Raw genomic sequence first — 25,176 nt, forward strand, 5'->3', positions numbered from 1 at the left:
TACATCAATCCAGAAATATCTGACAAAGAAATGAACCTTTTTGTCCACTTCCTAATTTCTTCAATATCCATTAGCGACAAACGTCGACAACAGCTCATAATTCAGACGACTAATGATGAAACATTACAACAACTGCAACACCAAATCAAGTCAGGATGGCCACAGCATCGAAATAATCTCAACGCCTGTCTTCAACCATATTTCAATTACAGAGATGACATGATATACCAGGAAGGACTACTATTAAAGGGTCAATAAATTGTTGTTCCAACCAATGCTGGGCAGTCTGTTTTTTTTTCAAACATGAACAAAGAAATAGAGGACATGATAAAAAATTGTGATTCATGTCAACGCTATAGCAATTGACAAAGTTCAGAGCCAGAAATATGGCATGACATTCCTGACCAATCATGGTATAAGGTTGGCACAGACCTCTTCAGGCTGCGGGGGAAAGATTACCTCATGGTAGTGGATTACCACTCAAAAAATTTGGTATTCAGCCATCTCACTGATACAACTGCATCAACAGTAATAACCTGTACAAAACATCTTCTCAAGCCATGGTATACCCAAACAGGTAATATCCGATAATGGCCCCCAATTTAAGTCTCAACAATACAAGGAATTTGCTACAAAATGGGATTTTTTCCATGTAACTAGCAGTCCAGAATACCCACAATCTAATGGTCTAGTCGAGAGAACCATCCAAACAGTGAAGAAAACACTGCACAAATGTTTCCAGACTGGAGACGATCCATATCTTGCTCTACTAACCTTAAGTACAACACCTGGCAAAAATAACTCTCCTTCATCATCAGCTAAACTGATGAACTGCCAACTGAGAACACTTCTTCCAAGCATAAGAAATGATGGTTATGATCTTTGCAGATCATCCCCAACTAACATGCAGAAGGTAAAACAGCATATCAGCAATAAGCATGTGCTGCCTTCACTAAAGATAGGGGATCACATCAGAGTATGTGATGGGAAAACTTGGTCCAGGATAGGCAAAGTGATTGAACATTGCTCTCAACCAAGGTCATACTTGGTACTGATGGATAATGGCAAAACTATACACCGAAACCGCCGAGATCTACTGCTAGTACCTCGTTCAAAGGTACCAACAGCACAACCTTACCCTGACACAATATTTGGATTACCCAAGCAAGTTCATCAACCAAGACCAGGAGCACCAAACCAAGCAACACCAGAGTTAGGAGTTCGATCAAGGTCAGGACGACCAATACATCAACCCCAGATGGATGCAAGATTATATATGTCAAGTGAACTTGCATTTCAATAGCAAAGGACCTTGGGAGGGGGGGTATATATATATATATATATATATATATATATATATACACACACACACACACATTTAGTGGGGTAGTTGTACCCCAGCTAATTATTTATCTTTTAGAACCCTCGATAAAAACGACAAACTCCTTTTAACATTAAACATTTGCAAGTATTTATTCAACGGGATAATAGTGGTGGAGCTCGAAGTTATTGAGTCAGGTCCAAGTCGGACTGTCGGTGCTGGGTGAGGAGGAGAGGAAGGTGTGTCTTCGCTCCCGGCTCTGTGCTGACTGTTGGATGTCCCCTGCACTCTTTTTGGGGACAGTAGGATCAATGCACCCTGCCTGTCAATTGGCCAGTCTATGGCCGAAGAACTTACAGGGAAGCATTGATCCGCCAGAGAGTATAGTTCATTAGAGGGGGGGTTGCTACACACATATACAAAAGACATTTACTGCAGGTTGACAGTTGAGGACACTTCCGGTAGCTGGGGCTTTCAGTAAGATAGCTTTCTGGAAATAAAAGGTGTTTTAAACTACTCAGAGTCAAACTCTTTCCTCATATTTCTTCCCCAGGACATCCTGATCTCTACTCACTCATAATAATATTAAATAAGTATCTGCACGGTAAGACAAACTTATTTTATTATCACACTCACAAATAGATAAACTTTGCTTATATAAATCACATACATAATGACGTATGTATACAACAACGGTGTTGCTATTGTACATTATTTTTATCAGCGAGAATTTAAATAGTTATATTTGTTCGCAGCATACCTGAATACACTTGTAAGCAGTTGAACAGCAAAAAAAAAAATTCAACTTCTAAGGGTAAATCTTCGGGTGGTCTCTCAGTGCATTTTCATCGCAAAGTTTAATAACATCAATATTAATAAGTATAAGCTTTAATATTACAAAAAACATTAACTTTTTATTAAAATTTCTCTGCAATTATCGTTACATTTTCCCTCTTTTTTGTAATGGTGAAACTTGTATTTTTTGTTAATTCATAACAGTTTGTTACTTTCTTCCATTAAATGAAGTAGTTTTAAAAAAAGCCATTTTTTATTCGAAATATATATATATATATATATATATATATATATATGAGAGAGAAGCATCTTTTTTCTTATGTTTGAAATAATCGTATGAAAAAAATGAGCGAATTCCTTTGTAAAATAGAGTTATCTCCCTTAGAATAAGGTAAATCTCCGAATAACTATGTCTATGCAATTTAATGGCGGAAAATAAGGGTTTTGAGTGCGGGCTTATCCTAATTTTTGTAAGTTTCCAATTACTTTTTGATTGTGTTTAAAAAAATTAAAGTTAATCTCTAAAAGGAAAAAAAATATTTTTACACGTAAAAAAAAAGTTATGAAAAATATTTTCACAGCAATATCGGAAACTGACAAGTTCAGCATAATTTTAAAGTTAAATAAATTCATTATAAAAATCGCTTAAAAGATAAATATTAGTTTTTTCTGTCTATTCCAAGGATAATTAGTACGAAGTAAAGTCTATGTACAGGTCTATGCATGGTTCAACAAGTGAATACGGGGTTTGTTTATGTTCGTACATCAGTTTCACGCTAACTTTCATCACGCATGGGTTTCATGATTCAAAAATTTATTTATTGCATGAAAAAAAATTCTGTCAGTAAAGGGTTAAATTCTATTTAGTATTATGCTTGTAATATTAAGAACACGCTTGAACTGTATGCATATGCTGAAATAATCACTAGAAAAAAACAAGGGAGTCTTCACACAAATGGAAGTATCGAATGACTTCACATCTGGTCTGGGGTGTTTTCCATAAAAAAAAAAAAAAAAAAAAAAAAAAAAAAAGAAAAAGAAAAAAAAAAATTAAAACCCGAACCAAACTTATGGGATGACCTTATACTGATAAAAAAAATTTAAAAAAAGAATTTTTTTTTTTTTTAAATTAAAAAAAAAAATTTTTTTTTTTAAAAGTATTAAAAAAAAAAAAAATCAAATAAAAGACAAAATATAAACAACTGGTTGTGTTTTTATTTTTGTATCACATCAGGTAATTTTCTTTTTTTATATTCCTTCGTACAAAATTTGATTATTTCATTGTTTTCTTCCAAACACAAAATAAAACATGCTTAATATTGTTTGTCTTCTTTAGAGAAAAAGAATTTAATAAAAGAAAAAGAAAAAAAGAAAAAGGAAAAAGTACCATTGAAATTGTGATTTTTCAAGAGGAATAAAAAAACAAACTTCAAAATTCACAGTTTCTTGAGGAGGAGGGAAATAAAAATTAAGATATTTAAAAGCAAAAATTTATAGATTTTGAAAAAAAATAAATATAATTGGAGAAATTTATTAGAGAAAAAAAAAAAGCCAAAAATTAATCAATTTTTATGTGCTTGTGTGGAAACTTTAAATGGGGAGACGTTATTTGTCTGTTGGTTTGAAATTTAAGCTACAAGCTAAAAAACTTACGAACACTCATTCTGTCTAAATAGAATGGCCTTATGGGTATGTTTCAACTGTGGTACATAGAAATAAAAAAAAGAGTCAAAATACAAATAAATACAAATAAATGTTACCTGGATCATTTGTTTGTGTTTTTAAATATTTTGAAATGCTTTTTATTACACTACAAAAGTTCAGTCTTTTTTACAAGCCGTTGGATTTTTGCAGACAAGATGGCCGGCAACAACATGAGAGTCAAACTTTTCCGTCAGCTGCTCTTTCAAATCTTTTTCTTTTAAACAGAATCACAGCTAATAATTGTCAGCATTCATGCAAACATTTAATGTTCAACTGAACTGTATATTTTTTATTGCCAGTATTTGTGTGCAATTTTTGAGCGATTATCGGATTCTGTATGATCGTCTAATGTCAGCCATGTTTGTTTGTTTTTTTTTCATTCTAACAGAGCTGAAACTGTATTAAACTAAAAAATGTTTTAAAATAAGTTTAAACACACACAAAGATACTTTTCCAGGCAAGTAGAAGAGTAACTGATTTTGCCTTTGGTAACATTGATTTGAGATATATATATATATATATATATATATATATATACATACATACACACACACTCCTTTTTTTTGTTCTGTTAACTACACTTAAACATACCCGGCATCATTTGTTTCCATGAGTTTTTTTGTTTTTTTTTAAAATCTAAATACGTAACCCCCCCCCCCCATCCCACAACCAAAAATTAGAAGAATTTAATTAGACGGAACATGGGGGTCTTCAAATTATTACATTATAAATAACGTTTTTCCTGCATTAAATAGGTTATTGCGAATACAATTCTAATTATGTAAAAAATAAAAGGTTACTTTTGTTGAAATCAGAAATTGACAAGTGCTGCTCATCAATAATAAAAAATAAAATAAAATAAAATAAAAATCATTATTTTATAGTGCATAGATTTTGGCGTCGTTTTTAATTTCACACATTTGTAAAGATTTCATTAAGAGAAATAACAGAATTTCGTTTTACTATTAACCCTAAGATGGAGTTGCAAGGTTGTAAAACTATGTAATTGCCTAAAAAAAATAGAACATCCCTCCCCGGATTTAATTATTTGTAATGGAAAAAAAAAAAAAAAAAAATTTAATTATAAAAATCACTTTGATTTTTTTTGTGTTAACAAGAAAAAAAATATGGTGGAAACAAATTTGCCTTCCGATTCCTCCCACCCAAAAGTAAAAAATATATTTTAATGGGTAACTGCTTTTGGTAAACATTGCTAGTCCATTTCTGATTTCAAAACCCAGAAACCGTCATCAAGTAGACTTCTTTTGTTTTAACCAAAGATGCAAACATAAGCATATGCTTACATAAAGCTACAAAACAGTAAAATTCGTTTTTCTTATCAAAAGATAGAAAAAAAAAAAAAAAAAATCAAGACAAATAGAGATAATTTTTTTTTTTTTAAATGGAGACAAGGGAAGATAACTCCCATGTGAATTACTTCTGGTAAAATGTTTTATTTTGATTAGAATTTCTTTGGTGCTTCTATATTATACAAACAAAAACAATATTGAAGTTAAGTGAAACAAAGGGTACCTACGTAATTATCAAGTCTCAAATAGTAACTTATCTAAAAATTACAAAAAACGATTAGGTAGTTAAAAAATTATTAATGAAAAAAAAAAATTTATGAAAGGATGCAAAATCACTATATTATGCTTACTAAAAATAAGATAATTATCTCCCTTTGTCAACTTAAGTTTTGTTGCTTAAGTCATATGACAAACGTAATTCAAAATGTCAGACAAATTTATTGAAAACAGTTTTTCATTAATAATTATTTTTCTACCTTATCGTTTTCTAGAATTTTTGGATATATTACTATTTTAAACATGACAATTACGTACATACCATTTGCTTTACTTGAAATTCATTTTTTATTCGTTTGTGGTGTGATTTTTCAAGAGGAATAAAAAAACAAACTTCAAAATTCACAAGAATAAAAGCCCCAATCTTTCTTGTTAAATTAATGAGAAAACTAAGCGAAAACTGACAAAAACAAAAAATAAAAATATTCACTCCTATCAAATTACCTTTTTAGTATACGTGGCCTGAATAAATAAATGCATTAAAATAAGGATAAAAAGTGGGGGGGGGGGGAGATAAGGAAGCTTTTCAATACTCTAGACATTATTAATACAATTTAAAAAATAAAAAATAACATTTATAACCAGTAAATTACTAAAATATGGATATTTAATAAATGCAGTAAAATAATAAAAATAAATGGAAAAATAAAAAGCAAGATTTTCAATACTCTAGACATTATTGAAAATGAAAAGAAAAAATCCATTTGTGACCAGTAAATTACAAAAATATGGTTTATAGTTAAACGATTTTTTTAACAGTCAACAGAGAGATCCCAATTTTGCCAAGTATCAGTTTCTAAGAAACAAATGATATAAGGTTTGTTGACTTCTTCAGGGGTTCCAAAGCCAGAACCCCCCCCCCCAAAAAAAAAACCTTTGATAAACAAGAATGAGGTCCGATTAAAATCCTATTTTTTTTTAATTTTTTTTTTTTTTTTTTTTTTTTTTTTTACAAACATTTAATTTGTTAGAATCAAATGCAATAAAAAAAATCTGCCTTTAAATAACTATTTTTACAACCAATAAAAATCATAGCGAAATATGTTGAAGAGAGAGAGGGGGGGAGGTTAAGAAACAGTTTACAACTTCCACCTTTTTCACAATTAAAGATGAATTCGTTCAAATGTATAATAGAAGCATCATCGAAAAAAGTGTTTAACTTTGGATTTATAAAAAGAAAAGTAAATGTAAATAAGAAATTACTTTCTATTTGGCAATTTAAACGCTGCAAAATCACTTAAAAATGTCGATGACATAGTATATGCTTTGTTGTGCCAGACTTTTTTCTTTTTTTTTTTTCAAATGTATACATATATATTAGGTTGGTGCAAAAATAATGTCGTTTTTGCCGTTCAACTTCATGTCAAAATAAAACATTATTTTTGCACCAACCTAATATGTTAATATAGCCATATTTCTGTCTGTCTGTTTACATGTCATATGACGTTGAAGCAGAGATATATATATATATATATATATTATATATATAATTATTCCAGTTTAATATTTTCCAGAGGTGAAGCAACCAATGAATTTTTAAACAAGATTCATACAAAAGTGCTCAATACTAAAGTAGAGCAAGATATACTTTTTATTTGTTTTGCATAAGCATTTATAAGTTGTTACACATTCATGAGCATGTTTCAGCCAGTCAGTTACGAGTAATTAAGGACCTTTTACACCAATACTGCTTATAAAAAAGTAGAGTTTTTAATTACTCAGTATCGTCTGAAAAGCGCTAATTGTAACTGACTGACCGAAACAAGCTCATGAATGTGTAATGCCAGATAAGTTCTCATGAAAACAAATAAAAAGTAAGACATATGCATTTTTTATTTGATTTACACCATCTAAGCCACAGCAATGCGTGGCAGGGTACAGCTAGTATGTATATATATATATATATATATTTATTTATTAATTTATTATTTATTAATAGATATTCTATCAATTATTTTTATTTTTGCATTCCTTTTTTTAAACACTTCTATGAGTCATGTATGACGTCATCACATATGGCGTCATATGATGTATACTGGCAAACGATATATATATTACTATAATTATTTTTTTATACATACAGACACTAGTTTTCATCCTTTCAGAAAACATCAGTGCAGGGAGTAATGATTATAGCCAGTCAAGAGATTCGAACCCGGCCACAAAGCCATCTGACTACATTAGCAAGGAACAAATCACACAGTCAATGTTAACCATGAGAATTGTAATTGAAATTAGTATTTATATAAAGCATAAATGTCAAGACAACCGAGAGTGATCTTATGATTATAACATCATGATCTGCATATGTGAGATTAAGTGAACGACTTTAATTTCAACTTAGAATGCTCAACAATAAGAACTGCGTTCTTAAAGGGGCTGGCATATATATATATATATATATATATATATATATAGAGAGAGAGAGAGAGAGAGAGAGAATAAATAGAAGTACATAAATAAATTGTTTTAAAACACAAGCTGGGCAGGAGACTTGTCTCGAATGGATGACACGAGACTAACCAAAGTTGTGTTCTATGGCCAATTGTGTCATGGCGAACAGGACAGAAGTGCATCACATAAGTTCTACAAGGATCAGGTGAGGTGACAGCTGTATGCAGTTGACATCCCAGAGAAAGACTGGGAAAGCAAGGCCAAAGACAGGGACAACTGGAGGTCTTTGTCAAAACGAGGAACTCCGGCTTCCAAAATCAACAGAAGAAAGGTCGCTGAGGACAAATGTGGGAGGAGGAAAACATCATCCGCCCACGGTCCCAAGGATTCCCATGCCTGGGTGTTACAGAGTGTGCAGGTCGAAGATCAGTCGGCACAACCACTAGAAGGCATGCCGTCTAGGAAAAATTTTCCCACTGATCCTCAAAACCAACCAAGCCAGGAAGATATATATATATATATATATATATATATTATATTGGCTGAAAGTAGCAGCCGCACATAAAACTGTAGATTATGTAATCAGCCTGATTACACCACTCAGAGATTACATTGGGATTCTACTTGTAAAAGTATTATATCTTATTTTTTAAAACCAAAGAAAAAACAGTATTTTACGACAACGCCACTATTGCATTATTAAACTCGATTAAAAATACAGTTACCTCCCTTGTATTTCCAAGGGGAGATAATCTTAAAAAAACAAACTCTTACATCATATATAAAACAGAAGGGGAAAAATGCTGTACATGATGCTAACGTGGTGGGTGTACAGAATAAAAAAAAAAATGGCCGATATAAATATGTACACAATTTCCACTGTACAAATTTACCACATGAATGGGCATAGGAAAAAAAAAAAAAATTTTTTTCGTTTTTAATAAAATGGGGAGAAAAAATATATTTTTTTGCATATAAATGTAAATAATCTTGTCCTTTATATTTACAATCGAATCCATACACCATTTTATAATTTTTTTTATTTTTATTTTTTTTATTATTTAATGGATGGAGCAATTTTAACTCAAACAGTTCCTGAATATTGGTTTAATGAGTCGGTAATTTAACAAAAATAATGGTAAACAAACAAGTTTAACAAGGAAATAATATAGAAAGAAAAGGTATTTTTTATAAAATTAAAAAAAAAAAAGAAACTATTTCAATTATGTTATGCGTGAACTTAATAAATCCTTACTTTAGGGTCCTAAATTTTATATTGCCAAAAATCTAAAATTAAACATGGCGACATTAACATTTGTTACATAATCAAGACCATGTTTCAATGAATCAGTCAGAGGTGACACCAAACAGAAGTCATGGAATAATGCAACTTCCAGATGTCACGCAAAACTTCAAGAACGTGAAAAACATGTCTAGGTCATTGTTCTCAAAAGAGGAGGGCAGCACACGCAATATGGCTCAGTGTAACTAAACAAGCTTACTATTTCTGTTGTGCACTTTCACGTGTACGAAACTAACCCATGCCTCCTGAGATTTTCTGTGCCTGTTCTTCTCTTTTCAAATGAACCGTTTGGTAAATAAACACCAATATTTAAATGATTTTGTCTGCTAGATTACCGACGACCCTGGTGTATAAGAATTTATACACACATCTGAAAACAAAAACTTAACACATTAATTTGGTAAAAGTCTATTATGTTATCACAGAACTGTATCTGGAATCAGTACAATTGCTGCTCTCTATTAATTCAATACTAACTTAGGGCTAGTGACTGGATTAATGAAAGATAGATTCCATCGTTTCACAGGCGCTAATAAACTGATGCTAATGTTTCAATATTGAATTTTTGTTGTTGCTTTTGCAATATGGAATTTAGAACCCTAAAGTAAACATTTACTAACTAAACAAATCTAGCAAAAATTGTTGGCTAATATAAATTTGGGGGAAGAATTTGTTTTTATAAATATTTTTCTACAAATCTTTTTTTTTTCTATAAACTTTTCAATTTAATATTTCTCTGAAGAAAAGCTTTCAATCCCAAAATGCACATCTCATTGTATAAAATCCAGTGCCTAAACAAGTATAAACAGAGCCATTCTGAAATTAGCCTCGAGTCAGCATAGATTCAAAGTAATCATTTTTTTTTTTTTAACTGAGCTTTAATACATCTAAACAAAATAAGCTAACGTAAAAAAAAAGAAAAGTTTATTTTCGATATTGCCACCCAAACTTAAAGTTGGTTGTAAGATTAAGGAAGTTTTACCAGGAACATTAACTATGCAACAAATTGTTCATGAGAACGAGGCTAAAGGATATAATTAAAGTTCATAATTTTATAATCAATGACGGAATATTTTTTGTTCTTTTATTTGTTGAGCTAAAATCTGTTTTTGAATTAAACATTTTTTTTTTTTTTTTTTTATTACATTTTCACCCCAAACAAGGCACATTGCCACTTTGTTGTAGGGGGCTACTATCAGGGACATAGGCATCAGGGAGTTGGGTAGCAAGATGTCGATTCCCATTACACTTGAACTTCTGCATGTCAGTACAGTTTGGGAAGCAGGGACTCGGAAGGGAATTCCAAAGTCTAGCTGTTCTGGGGAAGAAACTATTGGAGTAGAAGGTTCTCTTACATCTAGGGATCTCTACTGTGAAGGGGTGAGATTTAGCTGCTTGTCGGGTTTGTCGAGGGTATTTATGTTGAGGGGCACAAGTGCTTGCAATTCGTCAGAGCATTTGCCATTAAAGTACTTGTAGAACAGGCAGGGGGATGCAACATTTCGTCGATGGGACAGAGGCTGAAGTTTAGATGACAGTTCAGGACCTATCAGATTGGCGACTCTCTTTTGAACCTTGTCTAAGAGCGAGAGACTAGTAGCAGATGCACCAGCCCAAATATGACAAGAATACTCCATACATGGGCGAATGGTGGCGTTATAGAGGTATAGGATACTTTCGGGCGTTAGTAGCTTTCTAGCACGGTAGAGAGATCCTAACTTTTTCGCAGTGGTCCTGGCAATGCTCTCAATGTAATTGTTCCAACTCATGCTTCCCGTGAGCATTAGGCCGAGGAGTTTAAAAGATGTACTTTCAGATAAAGAGTCAGTGGCCATTGCTATTGGTGGTAGAGAAGGTTTCTTGTATTTATTGAGGGAAACAAGTTTAGTCTTGGAAATCAATTCAAGGAAGAAAAATAATTTAAATTACAAAAACTGATGCTCTTCTCTAACCGTATCATTAACCAGGTGGTTATATATACAAAAAAAAAAAATATTATATATAATATATATATATGGAAAAGGTTCATACAACAGGAGCGTAATAAGACTGTTTAAAGTCAATGTATGCGACTGTTAATACTCAATTTTGTGATTTAGGTGAGTGGAGAGGGGGAGGGGGAAAACACATCAAATATACTGGTTTTATGCATTAAGGTGTTTTGAAATAGTGTCAAGCAACGAGTTTTGTGATTCCACTAAAGTTTATCCTTGTGACCAGCTACAACAGAATTTTCTGTTTTAGATAAGTTTCAATGTTAACAGATTATTGAAAGTATATTCACTCATTCATTTGAATCCAGCAAATCAATTCTTCTTTTTTTTTTCAAGAAACATTAATAAATGTTTTATTTTGTTGAAAAAAAAAAAGCAAAATAAAATTAAAAAAATAATAAAATGCATGACGAGAAATTGGTTTGCCTGAAAAAAAAAATAAAAATAGACAAAAAATAAGAAAGTTTGCAAGAGTCTGAAAAGTTTTAAAAAAATAAATAAATAAAAATCAGTTTTTAATTCACTGAATTACTTCCCCTTGTCTTGTTAAGAAAACCCAGAAATTAAGAACGATGCAACCTTATTAACTCGTTTGCTCACGGCGGTAAAGTTGGATACACAATCCATTTAGAGAAACTCCAGCATGTTAAAAAAAATAATAATGGCCCACTCTGGATTGAGACAAAAAATAAGATTGCCTCAGTTTAGAAGGATTTCTTCTGCAATGGCCGAAAACAGAACAAATGAAGTGTAGTAACAAAACAGATATAGTACTTTGTTCCAAGCGAAACGGTTAAGAATGACATCACTTATTGTCAGCTCACAAAAAAACTGCTTCAAAATTCTTAAAAGACAAGGAGATATGAAAAATGACAGAAAAAAAAAAACAGGATTGGTTATTTATCTCCCTCACGCATTGGGAAAATGTGACAAGGGTCGGAAAGTGGGAGTTGAAGAGCTAGCTCCCTTAAGGGAGAGTACTCTGGCCTGAAAGAAAAAAAAAATGCCTAGGAGGCCCCATCAGTATTTCCTGGTAGGGGTGCCTCAATAATTAGCAATAAACTAATCCTTTCTCAAGCAGAGAAATCAAAGGCCAGGAGAACCAGATATGAAAAGTGAAGAGTTGAAGGATTCTTGACATTTGAAATTTTTTTGGATTTTAAGAAAAAAAAAATAAACACGTGCACAAACGAAATTAGAAAAAAAAAAAAAAAAAAAAAAGCAAAAAAGATAGACCAAGTTATTTTATAACTGCGTTTTAAGGTTACTTTAATTCATTCAGATACTTCAACAAATCTGTTCGTATACTGTCTGTAATGCTTAAGTTTGAAATGCTATTTCCGTTTATTTGTCACACTAGAGTTTGAAATAGCATCTTTAGATGCGTCTATGCATTTCCGTAAGAGGTCTTTTCTGTCAGTCATTGGTCTGTCACAATTTAGTTTTAAGCATCATTTTCAATCCTAAATGCACAAACGAAACAGACGCATTTCAAGACGGGATTAGTTCTTGTTCTTCTTGAATCAAATTCATCATGAGAAGAATTACTTTAACAAAAACAACACTTGATTTAATTCCACACCATATCACAAAAAGACAGTAGGGTGCTAAACTTCACTCTCTAAAGCTAATGCACACTTTTTTTTTTTTTTAGAGATGGAAGAGGCTTTAAGGGGAAATAACTCGAGGTTCTGGGTATTTACCACAAAAAAAACAAAAACAAACATCGTTAACATTTTTTCCCATCTGCCATGACTAACAAAGTATTTGGGCGGGGGGGGGGGGGAACCGGACAAGTGAATTGGATATAAGAATATAACCAAAGAATAGCAATTGTAAAAAAAAAAGAAAAAAATGGTTGAAAAGCCACAATTCGGTTTTGATCTTGAAAAAGAGTCAAAATAAACTTAAATTAAAAGATCTTTTTTTTTTTTTTTTTTAATCTAAGCAAACATTTGATATATGGGATATTCAGACCTGTAGAACAAATTCCATTTGGTTTTTAACTAGAAAAAATAGCTGCTAAGAGGTCAAAATTTTAAAAAATTGGAACTTAGACATAATGTGTATGCGGTACACATATGCAAATATACATTTATAAGTTTAAGTACATTGATTTGTAAAGTTTTGATATGCGTGTATTCTTAGCTCAGGTGGTAGTGAATACTGCTAGAGAACTAAATGTTTTGGTTTCAATTCTAGCTGATGGCATCTAAGTCTTTTTTTTTTTTATACTTTTGAAATCACTACTATATATTGGGTACAATATAATAATTAATAGAAAATTGGGTCTATAATAATACAAAACTTGCATGAATAAAAATATAATATTTATATGTATTTTACGATCGGGTAATGCTGGGTGGCTTGCTAGTATATATGTATATATATATATATATATATATATATTTCATGATTTTCTTGGGGGTACAAAACTTTAAGGCAATCATGAAGGGAAGCTGTATTCGTCCGGAATTCATTTTATATTTAAAAAAAAAAAAAAAGACCGAGGAGAAAAGGAAAACGGATAGCGACTAAAAAATAAAAGTAGGGAAATAGAAAAAAAAAAAAATCAAACGAGTCAATTGATATGTTTCATCCTCACACATTAAAATTGGAATGGAGGAATTTATTTTTTTAGTAATTTGTTTTCCTTAATGATAAAATCTAAAAAAGAGATGGGAGCAAGAGCAATCGTATAGGGATGAATTTTAGAGGCTGATCACGTTCAAACCCAACAAGCAGTCCTTTTGCTTACAAAGGGAAGGCTTCCTAAGGCGAACGTGAACAGTCTCCAAGACTTTTAGATGATATACGGAGTGAGCTCAACTCAATATGTAAAAAGAGCCTATGCTGAAGTTTGTTGCACAATTCCGGTATTTAATAAAGTGTTCCGTTATAGCGGATCCATGTGTTGTTTACAGCGTTGGTAGGTAGGAATGTTCCATTCCTGATTTTGCTCGATACATGTATGCGACTTACCAATTTTAAAGACGTTCTACCTACGTAGTCGGCACCGCAACCACATTTAAATGAATAAATGACATTACTAATATGATGAGGGGTTAGAACATCTCTTTTATTGGAAACCATTAATGGTTTTGTATTATACACAACCTGAATGTTTGTAGCAAAATAACATCCTTCAACAGTTGAACTAATTTGTTTAGTGAATTTTTCACTTACTTTCCCCAACTACGGCAATCGAATATAAACCGGACATTTATCCACCATATTGGGTTTTGTTTGTAAAAATCTGCTCTTTTCCTTTTAATGGTGGTTTCAATTACATCTAAAGGATACCCATTATTGGACAAAGCATCTGTAATTGTATTTAATTCCTCATCCAATTTTTCTGGCAAGCAGATCATTAGGACACGATGTGTTAATGTCCAAATTTAAGTATATTTGCGCTTGTTAGGGCAGAATGAATCCCAGCGTGTAGACAGCCCAGTGAATGTTGGTTTGCGATAAATCGATTTAAGGTAACTAGATGGAATTTTTGTTACCAAAAAATCGAGAAACGCCAGGGCGGAATTATCTCCACTTTCATATGTATACTTTAACGCCGGATGCATACTGTTTAGTAACGAGAAAAATTTGTTTGCCTCCGAATTACTATCAAATAGGCAAAACGTGTCGTCTACATATCTAAAATAGACCAATGGTTTTATGGGTCCGGACCTTAATTTTTCCTCATGGAATCCTACAAAAATGTTGGCCAATGGACACGGAGCCCATCGACACACCATCAATTTGCCTGTACATTACATCATTAAAGCTAAATTCAACGGATGTGACGGCAAATTTAATTAGTTCAACATATATGTGTTCAGGAACGGAAGGTGTTGGACTTTGGCTGCGATATAAAAAGTCAGCACAAATATCTATCGTTTCTAAAACTAGGACGCAAGTAAATAAATTGCTGATATCATACGAACACATAAATTTAGTTGTACTCATTGATTTTTGCATGTAGTCAGCGAAATGAAATGAATCTTTCAGACAGTATTTACTATAATAATTCGATACTGGCTGAAGAATATTGAAGATCCATTTTGTAACCTTCTGTTGTAAGGACCCTACCATAGATAGAATGGGTCTTAAGGGAATATCCGCTTTGTGTGTTTTGGGTAGGCCATATAATCTTGGACGGATAGAGCCCGAGGTTCTAACCTCACTAACTACCTCAGAAGAAAGTAAACCACTTTTTACCCATTTAACTAATTTTTTCTGGAATTTAGATTCCAGAGTACTCGTGGGATCATGGGTGTCAACAGGGTCTAATTTAACAAATTTGTCACTATCGCTTAATATAAACGACATTTTGTATATATATATATATATATATATATATATATATATATATATATATATATATATATATATATATATAAACTAATATTAAAAGTGGTTGAGTGACAATAAAAACAGATTCTGTGTATTTTGGTATATCTATGTTTTTCCATTGCACCCTTTTATATCTATCGATATACATAGGTTTTAGATGTGGAGATAAAAAATATCCGATGAACTATCCATCTCATCCCATAACCTTCAGCCCCTGGAGGGGCATAGGCCATCTACAACTTTGTAGATGCTTTTGTAGCAAGTTCTTTTTTGAGGGTTCCAGAAGGTACATACAGTGTCTAGCTTTCCCAAATGGTCACCCATCTAGTACTGGCCAGGCTCAACATTGCTTAACTTCAGTGATCTGGTGAGAACCGGTGTGTCAATGTGATTGTGCCGTATCAGAGGAACTATACAACATAAATTACCTTATATGATCAGATTTTCTATATTTTGTCCTTTGTATTAAACTAGCAAGAATATCCAGTGTTGCCAAGGATTGAATAAGAAACCCTATGTCTTCTTGCACCCAGTATTGAGACCCAAATGATTGCATTGCTGTTAAAACCAAGAAAAACGAGTGAATGGGTTAGCAGAAAAATGTAATTTTCTTTAAAGGTAATTAATGCATTTTCGATACTAAATATTCAATTAAAAAGTAATTAAATCTTATTAAAAAAATACATGAATGTAAAAAACAATTTTATTGATATAGAAAACTTCAGAAATATGTAAGATGTTATTTAAAAATTTTCTTTTATATATAAAAAAAAAAAATAGGAAAGGAAACGTTAAAATATAACAATCCTACTACATGAAGATTAATTGAAACCGTAACGTTGTAGTGTAAACATAACATCTTCATTAATTCACTGAGTAAAAATCTCACCTGATAAATTGTATATTATTTGGTTGGTTGTTTTTTTTGGGGGGGAGGTCATCTAGATATACGGTCATATTTTAACCAATTTTTTTCTTCATATGCACATATATAAAAAATAAAATTAGATTTTTATGAAGCTTCTCAGCTTCATAAAAATCTCTCACATTTTTAATGAATGTGTATAATAGAAATCAACAATTCATTTTCACTTTTATATTTTGGAAATTATTGTCAAAGAATAGAATTTTCAGTTACAGCCAGCTAACATACTTCCTAACTTCCGGCGTAGCAATAACAAGGCAAATCAGTCCCTCCGTTTGTTTTTCTCTCACACCTATATCTCTCCTGTGCACATACTTTTTTTTATTATGTTTTTCTGATCGTTTATTTTTATTTAAGAATCATTGAAAAGTTTTTTCAGTCTTATTTTAATTAAGAATTATTGAAACTAGTTTTTTTTTTCAGAATTATTGAAAACACTTAAAAATCTTTTTAAACCATTTTGGCAATATTATGTGTATCGGATACTTTTTTTTTTATGATGCTTGAAATTTTGTTATTTTGATTTCAAAATTAAAAAAAAAACTTATTTTTATAATTTCAAACATATTTCTTATAAAACTTCAAACAAAATAATATCTTATTTTTTAAATTTTGTTATTTTGATTTCAAAATTTAAAAAAAAAACTTATTTCTTATAAAACTTCAAACAAAATAATATCTTATTTTTTAAATTTTGTTATTAAAAGTGCAAATAAAAACTAATTGTGTTTATGATTTTTTAAAATTTTTATTGTAAAGTTTTCAATAATGCCTTTTGCTTATATTTTATTTCAATTAATCGCTTCACAATAGAAATATTGAAGAACAATAGAAATGATGGAGCTGATTTGCCTCGTCACCACTTCCGGTAGCGCTACGCCAGAAGTTAGGAAGTATGTTAACCGACTATAACTGAATTTTCTAATAAAATAAAAAAAAATACTTAAATACATAAATGCATTTGTGTATATTTGATTTTAGTGCGTGCGTGTGTGTGTTTTTGTTTTGGCATGGTCTTGGTTAGTGTTTGTCTGGTTTCAATTTCAAATTAAGTTTTGTGTGTATGTACTTTGGATTTAGTTTAATTTTTGCGTTTGCATGTTCACTTTTGGTTGTGTATTTTGACTTCAGTTTTGCGTGTGTGCTTAGCAACCAATCAATTCTTTTTGGGTTCAATTTAATACCGAAATGTCATATATTTTAACCGATACATTCTTTATAATTCAATGCATGTCACTATTTTCCACGTGAGGTGGAGGTAAATTTGGAGTTCATATTTTTTCTCTTACAGCACCGGTGCGTGAATGATCACAGTAGATATGATGCGTTTTTAACTTGGCCTAGCCAATTTGGCAGGTCACAATGATATCTATCCAGTCAAGTCAGAAAGAGTGGCAACCTTGGTTAAAGTGAGTGTCCCTAATGATGGAGGTCTGAACAGAGCCGAAAGAGAAAAATAGACTAAATATCAAGGTCTCATGTATGATATGAAAAGAAACTGGAATCTAAGGGAGATATCAATCATACCAGTTATTATAGGTGATACAGGGCTTATGAAGAAGTACCTGAAGTCCTACCTAACTAATATTCCCGGTGAACCAAGTGCAAGAAAGATCCAGACAATTGCACTTAAGGGAACAACGAGGATACTAAAAAGAGCTCTCGATTTTTCAATAAAAAGCAGGGGAATGCTGGCAGCTGGTTTGGCTGCCCCATACCCAGCGTTACAATCTTCAAAGAAAGAAGAAAAAAAAAGTCAATCACGCATGTTTCCTGATTGAGTGGAGTTAACAAAAAAATAAATAAAAAAACAAGAAATCAAACAAATATTGTGGCTTTTTGAAAGACAAGGACAAATAGAAATCTCAGGCAGATGAGAATGTGTGAATGAGATTAGGTTGCTAGAGGATGCATATATATATATATATATATATATATATATATATATATGTATGTATGTATGTATATAATATATGTATATATAGTACATGTTGACTACATATAAAAGGTAATGGATAACAATTTTTTTTTATTTGTTTTTTTTTTTTGTTTTTTTTTACATTCAACAAACATAACAAAAACACGTCAAGCTGGAGATTGGTTATGACAGATCCAGTTTTAGGTAAAACACGGGGTAGATAGTCGGATATAGGTAGGTATTGAGCGTAATAACTCTAGCATATGGTATAATACACGGGTCGGTAAAAAAAAAAAAAAAAAAAAAATTTTGTCATACAAAAAAGGCAAAGTTTTAAAATGGACATTTTTGTTTCTACCATCCATAAAAACAAAAGTCGTTCAACACACATCCAACCAAATAAAAATCATATTCTTAAATTGTCTAAACCTCCTACAAAAGAATATACCTATGTGTGTGTTTGCGTGATGCAGGGACTGTTTCACAGCTATTCAGTATAGTTAGATATACAAGTGCCGCAGGACGAGATCAGAACTTGACTTTTTTTCTTTTTTTTTTTTTTGACAGTTGAAGATTTTGACCATTGGGCCATCCATCAGCACAAGCTATGAAGAAAGAGAAATCTTATTGTATATATTAACAATGTCAGCTCCTGAAAAGTGATCTATTCATATTTTTCCATTATCGTCAGTGTTCAATGAGAATAGAAGACATATTGTAGTTATGTATTCGACTGCAAACTATCAGTTAAATCAAAAAACCAGTTTCAAAATCTTTTCGATTTTCCTTCCTCTTTACAATATTCCAAGAAGGCAAATTGTACTGAAACATTGAGTTGATTATATTACTATGTTATAGCGTTCCATTTTTTTTAATAAGCAGTAAACTATAAAACGTCTCATTTTTTATAGGTAGTACACTATAAAACATCTCGTTTTTTTCTTTTTTTTCTTAGGTAGCACACTGTAAAACGTCCTGTTTTTTTTTATAGATAGCGCACTGTAAAACGTCCCGTTTGTTTATAGGTAACACACTATAAAACATCGCTTTTTTTTTTATAGGTAAAACGCTGTAAAACTGTTGTGGTAGGATCTACTTAATTAGCATGCGTAGAGTGTCAACTATATAAATATGGTTGGTACCGTAAAGACAGGAGAGACCCAACGAGAGACTCAGAGAGCCACAAGATCAAGAGTCGACAACCACCCAGCCGACACCTTCTCCAGGGATGGTCTCCCCATGACTATACCAATGGACGCCATGTAAATATTTGTATATACTTTTTTGCTTTCAATATATCTGTTCTACTTTACTTTTGCATCATAGTTATTTATTCCAGGTGTTCAGTCGACCGTCAACAAAACATTTCATTTATTTTTTTTTTTTAATAGGCAATTCAATATAAAACGTCTCATTTTTTTATAGGCAGTACACTATAAAACGTTTGATTCTTAATAAGTAATGTTTTATAAAATATTTTGCTTTTTAATTGTTAATATGCTATAAAATACTTCGATGATATAAAACTCATTTATTTTTAATTGACAATATGTTAGAATAGTTAAAAAGGAAAACATGCTATAAAAAACAACTTCATAAAATATTTGTGTATAATTTTTTTTTTTTGCAAAAGGTGAGGTGGGTGAATAAATCAAGGTAATTAAATTTTCTTTTTCTTATATATATATATATATGAAAAAAAAAAAAAAGAAAAAACAAAACAGTTATGGATATTTTGATCTTTTGCCCATTCTAACATGGCAACATCATTAACATGTTGCAGGGGAGATAACTGACCCATAACATGTTGCAGGGGAGATAACTGACCATAAACATTTAGGTGGTGATTTGACAAATGAGTGGGAAGGTGGAAAACAGTATTTTAAAAAAGTCACTGGTAGGATACTATTAATATCACCTGATGTTAATCAGAGAATGCAACAAACAAAACAAAAAACACAAAGTCAATAGTTCTTTTGTACAGTGTACCGGAAGAGTGCTTTTAAAAGGCCATTGCTGTTAACTTTTTTCTTTTTTTTTTTTTCACTTATAAGTGTTCAAATATTAAAAGTTTTAATTTCCCAATAGATTATCTCCCTTGGTCCTTATTTGATATATCATTACACAGGGAGCTCAAGAAAGTGTGGTCATGTGACTTCCGGCTCTTTGATGCAACAGGACACGTGAAAATTAATGGGTGATGTTAGCAGGACACACAAAAAAAAAAAACAAAAAAAAAAACAAAAAAAAAAACATAATACTTGAATTTTGCCAAGAAACTTTAATTATAACCAAATTTTTAAATTATTATTTTATTCCTTTCAACAAAAATAGAAAACAAAAACCGGACAATGGTATTAGAATCAGTATAATCTTGATACACGTCTCACTCCAAGAAGTGTGGTCGATTTAAGAATTGTATTTTATTTTAGTAATTAGGACTTTGAAATTATTTAGACTCTAAGCAGGTTGTTACACTAAATATGATGTTTATGTCTGTTTTACAAAAGAATTAATAAAATAAAAATAATCTTTATATTAAAACGTGTAATCACATTTTAATGCATCTGTACAGCTCATCTTTGTAAAATACAATATTATTTTTATTTATCAATCGATTATTAAAATGAAAACGACTAAGATAAATAGAAATTTTTCAATGCCCATTCAAAAAAAATTTGATTAAGAAATTAAGTCTATCAGAATGTTTTTTTTTTTCGCTTATTTTGTAAAAAAGTTAGCTTTTATAATTAAAAAGAATTTTGATTGGCAATATGTTATAATTTTTTAATGTAAATATGCTATAAAAATTTAAAAAAAAAAAGATGGAAGAAATTTACAAAATATATTTACATGCTGTAAAAATTTGATTAAATTGATAATTTAATGCCCAAACAATATGTAATAATAAAGTTAACACTTAAAGTCTCATAAAAGTGATTTAAATTTTCAATTGATACTTGAATGATCAAACAATATTGTAATAATAAAATTTAACTTCCAAAATTCCGATAAAAAATGTAATAATTTGTTGAATGCCTAGATGAAATTTTTTTTTAAACAAAAGGGAACGTAAATTGATTCCCAGGCAATTAGTTATAGATGAAAATGGCTGACTCATTTAGTTAACATCACTATTCAACATTTTTTTTTTAAATTTGAAGCCTTTAAATTTAATCAAAAAAAAATTATTTGTGGTTTAAATTAAAGTTTAAAAAGCAAATGTCAAGTATCATGGTTTATTTGCATGTCTAAACTATTAGAAAACATTAATTTTTTGCGTATGTGTTGCCTCTGTTGTATATCCAAATACCTGCAACTTCTTTAGTTCATTTCAATTATTGTCACTTCATAGGGTCGATACAGTGATCATTTGCCACAGCAAGTTCTCGACAAAGACAACTTTTTGTAACCAGGTAAAAAATGTTTTTAAAGAAATAATACACTCTGCTTATCACCATAAATCGTTTCAAGGAGCATCTTTACTGCTCTTCAATATTAAAAAGATATATAAAAAAAAATAAAAAAAAAACTTTACAAAAACAGTGGGGAACATTATGAAAATGAGAATCATAATGGAGGGAAAAAAGTAAATTGTTTATATACTCATCTAAATTTTGTTTTTATTTCAAGACTTTCTCAAAATGACAAATAAAAAAAAAAAAAAAAAAAAAAAAAAAAGGGTTTACTTGTGCCAGATTTATAATGCAGCATTGATTCAAGAAGTGTTCAGAGAGATTTCTATCACAATTCACTAAATACATTATTCTCTCATATGTTAAAACATGATTATTCTTTTTAAATAATTCAAACAAGCTAGACTCATTAAATTTATTTTTAATAAATCTTGCCAAAGATTTCTTGAATCAACATTCATTATAAACCAACACAAACAACGTAACGGCTTCAACAATTTATCTTTTAATCAGCAAATTAATACTGACTGAACTCTAATTTAGATCCAGGCTAGCTATCCAACACAAGATTTCCAATAAAACTTTGTACATAACATCGATATTAATTACAAAAATAACATCACATATTTTGAATTCTAATGTCTATATTTCATATGAAAAAAAAAAATTAAAATAGAGAAAACAAATATTCTTCTCACATGATAGAGGCCCCATGCATTTTTCAAATATTGACTTCTGTTTTGGTTCAAATCAGTCGTATTTAATCTTGAAATAAATACAAAAAAGGTACCAATTTAGAATTACACTTATTTAAAAAAAAAGAAAAAGAAAAAAATGATAATACAGCAACTACAGAAACATCTTTATGATGTACATATCTGTCATGAAACAAAGAATTACCTAAATTGATCAAGTATTTGATTTTTTTTATTTTTATTTTTTTTAATTTTTTTTTTTTTAAATAAAAAAATATCAAATTTTATGATGTACCAAATGGGAGTGCAGCCAGTTGCCACAGGATGCATTTAAGTTAAACAAGGGCAGACAACTCAATTCGATTAACAAGATTTACTTATTTCTCTATAAATATAATCCCTAATGGCTGCAAAAAATACTAAAAATCGCCAAAAAAATCATAAAATTTGATTTTATTTAATTAAAAAAAAACTACTTGATATGCTTTTTGGAATATGACATTCGTTTCATGAGTAGTATGTACAACAAAGATTTTTCTTTTTTTTTTTTTTAAATAAGTTTAATTCTAAATATGCCCCAGAAAAAAATATTGATGAATATATAAACAATTGAATTTTTTTTCCTTTTCCATATATATATATATATATATATATATATATATATATATACATACACACACACACATATATACATTCATGTCGGACACATTAAAAACAGTTATATATTTCCTGATGAACACATGCATATTTTCAAAGCAATTATGTGCACGTCTGATATCACTTATCGATGAAATATAAATATGGAAAGTCGGTGAAAAAATTTCCATGAGACGGAGCTGTAGGAGAGGACAGCCCAGCATGCGTAAATGAAAAAGGTTCATGAACAGACACTAGGAAATAACAATTAAATGGGTAAACCTCGATCACTCCCGAGGTATCGTCATACACGTTCTCTCCGTAACATATGTAAGCAGTCATCGATCAGGAAACTGAAAAGAAACAAAAATAAATTAATTACCGATTCAGATTGATTAGCAAGATGACCTAAAGAGTTGCACAGGATTTGAAAAAAAAAAAAAAAAAAAAAAAAAAAAAAAAAAAAATTGTTTTTTTTAAATTAAAATTTTTTTTTTAAAATTTTTTAAATATTTAATCAATTTTTTTAAAAATTACAATTTTTCTAAATTTAAAAATTCAAAACAATTAAGATAAATTTTTTTTTTTTTTTTTTTTTTAAATACGAACCGTTTCAAAAATTCTATGCAAATTCAAGAGTTTAACATGATGCACCAGAAGAAAGTTGGAGGTTACATTGACCGAAACGTTATTAGAATTACACTCAAGACAAGAACAGTAATCTGAATTATTTAAATAATACAATCTAACACTTGTACTTGGTTATGTCTGATGGAACAAAAACAATCTACCCTGATTATTAAAAAAAATGAGAAAGTCTTAAATTTTGCATAGCTTCCAGAGTTTGAAAAGATCCACAAAGGTTACATTAAGAGAATTGTGAAAACAATATCCAAGATGAGTACGGTAATCTAAATAATCCAAATAATAAAAACTAGCTAAGACTGTTGAACATTCATGCCTGAAACTTGGTGGACAAGTCAGGCATTGACTGAAGCTCACATTTATCAAATACATTTCTACTAATAAGATCCATGGAAACTCCACGGAATGTTAAATATATTAAATCAACAAATATGTTTTGATAAAGCTATTTTCTTGGATAGTACAAAAAATTAGTTTTTTGGACCGAAAAACAAATAACACACAGCAAATATTAACATAGTTTATCAACTTTTCTATGCAAATTCATTTTAAATATAGAACTGTCACAAAATAAGATAAATTAATAAGTACTAATAAATACACAGAAAGTAATATTGTGCTACATAGTTCAATACAAATAATAAAATCACATTGTAGGAGACAATTATTAATTTACTCCTTCAGCTCACCACCTCTTGGCAGGCAATGCGCCCCCCCCCCGACTCTTTTGTATGTTCCCTTATTTATGAGACTTCTTTCTTCAATAAAAAAAAAAAAAAAAAAAAAAAAAATTACTATGAATTCCTATCTGACACCATTTCAACAATGATCACATCTTTTAATGATATACAAAAACGAGGCTACATCAAAGAATGACCACTTTCATATTCTTGTCCTGGGTTGCCAGATTGGAGTTTTGAAAGCAAATGTGGCAAATTTGACTTTTTTTAAACAATTTTTTTTTTTTTTTTTTTGGCCTTTTACAAAGTGTAACATGTACTAAGGAAGGAAGGAACAAGCAGAATCTATATAATTATAAACTCAAATGACCTTGTAACAGGTGTTGTAACCCAACATCGGGTTTACGATTTCCAGCTGTGCATGCGTACATAAACATAATCAACGCAACAATAAAACATTGTTTTACTGTGTACGTTTTCAGCATCCAATTGTTTTTTTTTTTTTTTCGCGTTTAAATTAAAAGATATATCAAAATTTGAATTTAAATATTATGGTATCTGTTCAGTGCACATTTACCTATAAGTATGGCAAACCACATATAATTCAATGGCTGTAAGTTTTTTTTTTTCAAAAATAAACAATTATAAACAGAACGACTCCTAGAAATCTATATTCATTTTTTCATTTTAATATACTTTCATAGAAATGCTTCTGTTATGTCAAAAAAAACTATTTTCTTTATGTCACAAGTGTTACGATCATACATTAATTCCATAACTAATATAGCATACTGACCCAACGGGTCACAGGTAG

The 25,176-nt window shown here is 30.5% G+C and overlaps 1 protein-coding gene across 3 annotated transcripts in view; it reads right to left on the reverse strand.

Annotated features, from left to right (window-relative positions):
* Positions 1–3,309: 3,309 nt before the first annotated feature.
* The window catches only part of LOC145247303 (GPI-specific phospholipase A2-like PGAP3), a 177,918-nt gene continuing 156,051 nt past the window's right edge, over positions 3,310–25,176 (reverse strand). For all 3 annotated transcript variants that reach the window (XM_080108924.1, XM_080108926.1, XM_080108925.1), the window contains exon 8: positions 3,310–23,390. In XM_080108924.1, coding sequence (XP_079965050.1) covers positions 23,342–23,390 — 49 coding nt within the window. In that variant the 3' untranslated portion in view covers positions 3,310–23,341. The remainder of the gene's footprint in view (positions 23,391–25,176) is intronic.

This window comes from Euprymna scolopes, chromosome 25, assembly GCF_053919585.1.
Source record: "Euprymna scolopes isolate OS-2025 chromosome 25, ASM5391958v1, whole genome shotgun sequence".
Lineage (NCBI taxonomy): Eukaryota > Metazoa > Mollusca > Cephalopoda > Sepiida > Sepiolidae > Euprymna > Euprymna scolopes.